This window comes from Rhagoletis pomonella, unplaced genomic scaffold (genome assembly GCF_013731165.1).
Source record: "Rhagoletis pomonella isolate Grant_MI unplaced genomic scaffold, Rhpom_1.0 Rhpom_scaffold_07418, whole genome shotgun sequence".
Taxonomy (NCBI): Eukaryota; Metazoa; Arthropoda; class Insecta; order Diptera; family Tephritidae; genus Rhagoletis; species Rhagoletis pomonella.
The window spans coordinates 1-8,101 of NW_023465947.1; the positions used below are offsets into that span (position 1 = coordinate 1).

Genomic DNA, 8,101 nt, shown 5'->3' on the forward strand with positions numbered 1-8,101 from the left:
ACTTTTAGAATTAACAATTCAATGAAGGAAAATATGTTTACAAAGTTTGAGTAATTCAATTGTTGAAGAAAATTCGCATTAATTCAGGTAATAGATATGTACGTTGTAAGGTGTTAACCGACAGACATTTCTCGTTTAACTATTCTGCCGCACCTAGGCGCGGTAAGCCACTATACTATTCTCTAGCTCCCGCAGTTTACGTATTGCATCCCGGAGCAATTGCCTTGACAGCTTTCCGTTCGCCTTGGTTATGCGGATTCTCTGGGTGGTGGTATGGATTTGCTTCGGTCTTTGCCTCATATGCGGATGCTTGTGCTTGTTAGCGCTGAGTTCAGTACGGCGTAGACGGTAGGGACGATGTGCGGAAGGCCCTTTACGCGATACGGGAGCGTGGTATTGCAGAGAATTATTAGCGAGTTCCGTCTTTCGGTGAAGTAGGGTATGGTGACGCTGACCACATAGCCTGCAGATTCCAGCGGAGGGACAGTCCTTGCTGTGATGCGATAAGGCGAGGCAGTTGGTGCAAAATTTGTGTGCACTGGCGACCAGATAACGTTGGGTCGGCTGCATTGCGCGAAACACTTGGCATACCCGCAACGCGTGATGTCGTGCGCACAGACGGCATCGATTGAAATCGGTGGTTCCCTCTTCTGGCTGCGCCGCTGGAGTTATGTCAGTCGTCATGCCTACTTCGGGCCGGTGCAGTTGCTTAGGCTGTAGCGATGTTCGAGGTGCTGGTTTCGGAACGCTGCTGCAAGTATCCATCTGTAAGTAAGCCGTGGAAGTTAGACTATCAGTGGGGAGTCTACAAGGCAATTGAAGAAACGTGGGATCAGAATATTTTATTCATATACAGATTTTTAAATACATTTGAGCTAAGAGAGTCTGTTGTCAGGAAAGTGCTTAAAGGCTTTAATTATTGCGCATTTGGAGAAGTCAGGGGGGCGTCAGCCATTGGCAACGGGCATATTTTGACTATGGGGCGAGTAAGGGTGCCAGATTGGGTGCGTACGTCGACAACTCGAATATGTCCGTCTTTGCCAGGATGTGACCTTTCGATACGGCCTAAACTCCATTCAATGGGAGGTAAGGTATCGTCAACAATAAGAACGCAGTCACCGACTTTCGGTGCTGCCTGGATATTTTTCCATCTATATCTCTTCTGTAAATCCTTGATATAATCCTCTTTCCACCTTCGACTAAACTCGTGATATAACACCTTTACTTTCTCCCACCTATTAAGGAGGGACAGATGGTTGTGGTCGACTTCAGGGAGTGCTAAGAGGGGGGCCAGGCGTAAGCGCTGTTAGGTCTGTTGGGTCATGCGATAGAGCAGAGATTGGCCGGGAGTTTAATACGGCCTCTATTCGGACTAGCAGGGCGGTGAACTCTGCAAAGGTGAATTCGCTGGGTCCAGCAGTCCTTTTGAGATGCATTTTAAAACTTTTAACTGCGGACTCCCATAAACCGCCCATATGGGGGGCTCCGGGTGGAATAAATTCCCAGTTGATGCCTTGAGGTGAGTATTTCTGGATGATGTCTTGAGATACCTCCTTCAAAAATTCGATGAACTCCTTTTCGGTTGCTCGTTTGGCCCCTACAAAAGTTTTGCCATTGTCGCTCATCATCTTAGCGGGATAACCCCGTCGTCCGACAAAGCGAGCAAACGCAGCGAGAAATCCGGCAGTGGTCAGATCGGAGCACAGCTCGAGGTGGACTGCTTTTGTAGTGAAACATACAAAAACAGCCACATAGCCCTTCACCAACGTGCGCGATCTTAGCATTGAGGCCTTTATCTGGAAAGGTCCAGCAAAATCTACGCCAGTAATAGTAAAAGGCGGAGCATACGTGCATCGTTCCGAGGGGAGGGCCGACATTATCTGCGATTGCGTTTGCTGCTTATGGACCGTGCAACTTTTGCATTGGAAGATGCATTTTTTTATGAGGGGCTTAAGCCGAGGGATATAAAATTCCTGCCTTATAACTTGCTGCATGAGACGGATTTCTGCATGGAGGAGCAGTTCGTGCAGAAAGCGTGTGAATAGGATCGGGATTTTTCGGGAATAATGATGGGATGTCTTTCATTATAGGCCAAAGTTGCGTGAGCTAACCGACCATTCACGCGGAGCAACTCGGTTTTATCTAAAGACGGGTTGAGGGGAAGCAGAGAACTCCGTTTATCTATGGGTTTGGAGTTTTCTAGACAGGCCTTTTCCCGAGGAAAGTAGCGAGATTGGGTCAAAGCTATGAGCCTGTATTTGCTGTTACGGAGGTCATCGTGGGAGAGAGAGATGGAATTACTTGAACCAACCTGTCTGACTCAGTCTCGACGACACTGTATAAATTTGAAGGCATACGCCATCACTCTAAGTGCCCGGGGAAACGAGAAGAAGCGATCAAGGATATCGTGATCTTCCTCTGTGGCATGTAATGCTTCGATTCGGCGCAGTTCTGGAGGGGAGATGTTTCGGGTGGCCGGTTTTGGCCAACCTTCGGGTGGGCTTAGTAGCCATTCCGTGGCATGCCACCAAAGCGGAGAGGTCGCTAAGTCCATGGGTCTGCATCGTCTAGTGCCCAGATCTGCGGGGTTGTCTCTGCTGCCCACATGTCGCCAGGTGGCGTTTCCGACGAGATCTAAAATTTGTGCCGTGCGTCTTCCATGAATGAGGCGGTTTTTCTAGCCATGCCAAGACGATCTCGGAGTCAGACCAGAGTATCAGTTTCCGCTTAGAGAGGTCGAGTTGAGACTGCACTACGGCGACCAGCTTCGCTAGGAGAAGGGCGCCGCAGAATTCAAGTCGGGGTAAACTGGTGGTTCGGAGAGGCGCTACTTTGCCTTTGGAGACCAGCAGATGAGAAGAGGTCCTGCTACCGTTCGTGGTTCGCACATATATGTTAGCGCAGTATGCTTTCTCGGAAGCGTCGCAGAAGCCATGTAGTTCGACTTGGTCGGCGGGGACAAAATATACCCATTGGGGTATTTGGATGCTAGAAATGGCTTGGAGATTGGTTGCAAATTGCATCCATTTCATCAGACGGAGGGGCTTGACCTGGTCATCCCAGTCAGTTCCGTCCAGCCATAGTTCTTGTAGCAGGATTTTGGCTTGGATCATTATGGGCGTAAGCCATCCTGCGGGGTCAAACAATTTGGCGACTGCCGAGAGGATTTGTCGTTTTGTACTGGCGGACGACGCTGGGATGGAATCAACGGTATACGAAAACGTATCGGTTAGAGCGTTCCATTGAATCCCGAGCGTTTTAGTGGTACTTGCTGTTTCAAATTCTAGGAAGTTTGTGTCAAGCAGGTTGTCTTTGTTGATGTTTTTCAAAATTTCAGGGTGGTTGGCTGTAATCTTTTTAAGTGGGAAGCCTGCCGAATTGAGCGCTTGGATGACTTGAGAGAGGGATTCTTCGGCTGAAGGGAGATCATGACCACCGGAAAGTATATCATCAACATACGTTTCGTTGTTTAATATGGGCACCGCTAAGGGGTGCGTGGTTTGCACGTCATCTGCGAGCTGGTGAAGGGTGCGTATAGCGAGGTAGGGTGCGCAATTCAAACCAAACGTCACAGTTTTCAACTTATAATCTTGTATTTGGCTATTTGTAGATGGTCGAAATACGATTCTTTGATAGTCTTGGTCGTCCTTGTGCAGCAGTATCTGTCGATACATTTTTTCGACATTGCCGTTAAAGACAAATCGATACATACGCCACTTGAGGATCAATAGCATCAAGTCGGGTTGATATTTGCCTTGAGAAGATATCTCATGGGAAGTCGTTTCTTCCATATGGTTGAGGGTGAGATATTCGTTGAATACATTTTCATACAGGGATTTTAGATCGCCTTTTCTGAGCAAATTTCTTTCCATGCTCAGGCACTGTTGGAGGGCGGGGGTGCGAGACGGGCCAAGGGAGATTGGGTCTGGGAAGCTGGGCTTAAAGGGCAGTCTGACTACATAACGACCATCAGTTGCTCGTGTAGTGGTGGACTGATAGAATTTTTCAAAATTTTCATCGTCAGGCCAAATAAGTTTGGGTTTCGGAACCTCTTCAAGCTCCCAAAACTTTCGCAGCTGGGAATATAAAATCTCATTGGAGATCGGTACAGCTTGAGTAGAGAAACAGGCTATTTTTTCGGGGATTTGACCACTTAATATCCAACCGAAAATGGTGTTTTGTGCAAGCAGATTTTTGGAAATTTTCTCAATGCCTTCCAGCATTATTTCAGGAATGAGGTCACTGCCAGTGACCAGATCGATTTGGGACGGGGAGCGGCAGTTGGTGTCTGCTAGCTGGTGGTGAGAAAATTTTTCTCGTTGTTCGAGAGTTGGCTGGAATTTGGGAAGCATTTTCGTCAACTGGGGCAGGACTATTGCTTGAGCCTTTATTTTCGTGGTCAAATCTGCGGATGCTAAGATGAGGTTGCATAGTTTGTTCGAAGTCTGAACAACTCTTCCTCCCATGCCAGAAATTTCAAAGTTAGAAGCTTCGTATGATAGCCTTAGTTTATTTTGGGCTTTGGAGGAAATAAAGGTTCGTTCCGAACCCTGATCTATGAGAGCTCTGAGTTTGAAGATCTCGCCCTTGTGTTCAACTGGAACTATTGCTGTGGGAAGGAGAATCTTGCTCTCATTTTCCGAGTAGAACGACTTTACTCTTGCTCTGTTTGAGCACGAAGGCTCCTCATGATATGTTGCCGACCCAGCTGGACTTTGTGGGTTGGAATTAGCGGGCGTCGTCAAAGCGACCTGAGATGTCGTTCTTTGAGTTCGAGACTGCTGTTTTAGAGGCATGGGGGGCGTGTCTTCATGAAGAATTGAGTGATGTCGTTCTTGACAATGGGAGCAAGTATATTTACTTGAGCAGTCTTTTATCAAATGGGTCTGACATAGGCAATTAAAACAGAGGTTGTGTTCTCTCACAAACTTTCTGCGCTCCTGAGTTGGCAGGTGACGAAATTTGGAGCACTGAGAGAGAGTGTGTTGAGGTTTATTACACATTGGGCATTTGTAAGGTTTTGTGCGTTGTTCCGTCATGTGCGCTCGGATTTGGGAAAAGGAGTTGTTTTGAGAGTTCTGAGGAATGGGGGGTTTAGGGAATGGCCTACTGTTAGGGGGGGTTGGCCTCGAGTAGCTCATATTCGAAGGATTAGTCCGCGGAGGTTTGGGTGCACGAAATTGATCTACTCTTTCAACCACCTCGTATCGAGTAGTGAGGAACTGGCTCATTTGGGACCAATTCGGGAAGTCTTTCTTGGAACTGAGGGATTGCTCCCATAGGGCCACGGTGTTCTCAGGAAGCTTGGAGGTAACAAGGTAGATAAGAATGGGATCCCAGCTTTCGGTGGAGACTTGCTGGGTGCCTAGAATCTGGAGACAGTTGTTCACCGTTGATTGCAGTCTCTGTATGTCTTCGCTATTTTCTATTGGGATGGGTTTTAGGTTCATAAGAGTGCGGATTTGGTTATCTACTAGAACCCATTTGTTTTCATAGCGAGCCTTTAGTGCTTCCCATGAAAGTTCGAAATTATCGTCACTCAAAGGGAATTGTTTAACTATTTGGGCAGCTTTTCCTTGCGTTTTGTACCTGAGATGGTAAAACTTCTGCGCCTTAGTGAGCTTAGGGTGATTTATATAGACCGCCGTGAACATATCACGGAAGGACGGCCATTGCTCATAACCCCCATAAAAGATTTCGGTGTCGCAAGGTGGGACGTTTAAGCTTATGCCTGAAGTTTCCTGAGGAAGGGATGTACTGGCTTTGGGAGTGGGACTTGTGGTTTGTGCCACTAACTGGAGTTGGTCTGCGATTTGGGCTTTTGTTTCTTCATATATAATCAAACATGACCTATATTTACTGTAGGCAGACGCTCTAAAGTCTTCGGGGAGGTCATGTTCTTCAATTTCCAAAGTCGAATCAAAGGCGTTTTGAACTCTATTCCAAAAGTTTTGCTAGGCTCTTGTCTTTTATTTTCAGTACAGACTCAGTATTTTCTTCGATCGGGGCTGATCTGAATCGGGCGCAGTAATCCATCAAATTATCTGTCTCCGATATGAATTTAGTACATATGACCGATTGTTTTGCCTTTTTTGGCTTTCCGCTTGAACGCGTAGAGCGCTGAGATTCTGCGGGAGTCTCGAGAATTTTTTCTTCTTCGCTCATTCTGGGACTTTTTGACTTATCTTCAGTGCCAGTTAGGCCTAGCATTCGAAATCGAATAAGCGGACCTAATTAAGGTTGGGATTTGGGGGTGATCAAATACAATCGGGGCTTTACTGTGCGGTCGCAACTAATAGGGTTTGAAGTAATGACAGGTGAGTGCCTGGAATCTAAGAGAGTGAGGGAAAACTAATCAGTGAGAAAATTCTAACTTTTTGAGCCTTTATGAGGGATTTCGGATCAACGTGTTGGGGATTTCCACGCTTGACCCTGTTCACGCAAACCACAATTAAGATAATTTGAGCGCATTACCTATCTAATGGACTGTATTTTTTTTTTCGAGCACTGTAACCTTTGCCTTTTTTATGGGTATTTGTTATAGGGGTTCACTGTACGTTATTTTATTTGCTTTGTAGCGCACTTTCTTTTATATGCCCAATACGTAGTTGGGTATGTGGGTTTAAATGTATTTATGTATATATAGGAATAACTAAATTAGGGGTTAGTTACGTATTCCCAGCTATAATTCCTTGTATGTTTGTTTGGGATTAACTGATTAGCCGATGTATATACTATGAGCTTTGGTATATGAAGGGTGTATATGTGTATATATGTGTGTACGCCAAGCACTATTTGCTTGTATGCAACAAATGTTAAGTGAAGTACATATATATGTATTATTGCAAAGGCCTTTGTGTGGGTGTAGAAATTCGTGAAAATTGGCGCACAAAAATAAAATCGGCGGGAAGAGTTAAAATATGGCGGGAAATATGAAAATCTATGGCTGGAGCAAAGGAAAATGTATTACTTAATGGTGGCGTTTACTAAACATACAAGGAATTATTTTCTGTACTTTTAAACTTTTGTTTCACCGCAGGGTTAGTAAAAATTGATTTTTACTCACGGTTTTGCTGGGGATACTTGTGTTTTGAGGTTATGGATTTCTATTCCACCGGTGCGGCTCTTTGTTGGCGCCGAAGGACCAATATTTAAGGGGGTCGGCTCTACTTTTGGCTGCTGAACACCGGACGGAGATGGACGGAGCGATGTTGCGCTGAAGGTTAGCGAGGAGGACGACGGCTCCTTGTTGCTGGGCGTTGACGACGATGCTGATTTGGTCGTAATGTCGGAACTGATGTTGGTTGGATGGCTTGCTCCTACTAGGGTGACGGTGGCGGTGATTGTCTGCTGGCGGCTCTGTGTTACTGTCGTGGTGGGGGTGTTGGGTTGACGATGGTGGGGCTGCTGTACTCCTAGGGGACGAACTGGGCCACGTAAAGCTAACTTTGGTTGCATCTGGGCGCAACTCCAGGCGGCTTTCAAAAGCGATGGGGTAGTTTGGTTATGCGCGAATAAATAGTGGGCGACCGACTAGTCTGTTTTCGCCGAAATAAAAACCGCACGTGTAAAGTAAATATTATTTATTCCGTTCAATTGAATATAAAAAGGAAAAACTTAGATTTTTTGACCGTACCAAGTGGTTGGAAAAACTTAGATTTTGCGACCGTACCAAGTTGGAAAAAATTCTGTCTCTAATTTTTTTGTTCTTTGTTTTGACATTTGCTGCTTGCGCTGTATTAACGACTTTGGCGTTGCCAACTATGCATTTCAAGATGAAAATTTCTTTAGGTTTAGGGTTAACAATTCTTATCAATTCAATATGAGCAAATATAGAGATCATTAATTTGAATAGCGCAAAACATGTAAATTCAAATTTAACAATTGAAGGCATAAGAATATAAGGTTTAACATTTTTGAATGACTCAAGTTTAGTGTTAACAATTTTGAAATGATTTTACTTTTAGAATTAACAATTCAATGAAGGAAAATATGTTTACAAAGTTTGAGTAATTCAATTGTTGAAGAAAATTCGCATTAATTCAGGTAATAGATATGTACGTTGTAAGGTGTTAACCGACAGACATTTCTCGTTTAACTA

At 45.1% G+C, this 8,101-nt stretch overlaps 1 protein-coding gene across 1 annotated transcript; it reads right to left on the reverse strand.

The window, feature by feature from the left end:
- Positions 1 to 24: 24 nt before the first annotated feature.
- LOC118755799 lies at positions 25 to 8,094 on the reverse strand. Its single transcript, XM_036490614.1, has 2 exons — positions 7,067 to 8,094; positions 25 to 765 (listed from the first exon to the last, which is right to left on the reverse strand). The coding sequence occupies exon 2, from the start codon at positions 763 to 765 to the stop codon at positions 154 to 156; it is 612 nt and encodes a 203-aa protein (XP_036346507.1). The 5' UTR covers positions 7,067 to 8,094; the 3' UTR covers positions 25 to 153.
- Between the last annotated feature and the right edge of the window lie 7 nt (positions 8,095 to 8,101).

Coding starts and splice junctions, on each gene's coding strand:
- LOC118755799 (XM_036490614.1), bottom strand. CDS start 765: ATGGATACTTGCAGCAGCGTTCCGAAACCAGCACCTCGAACATCGCTA.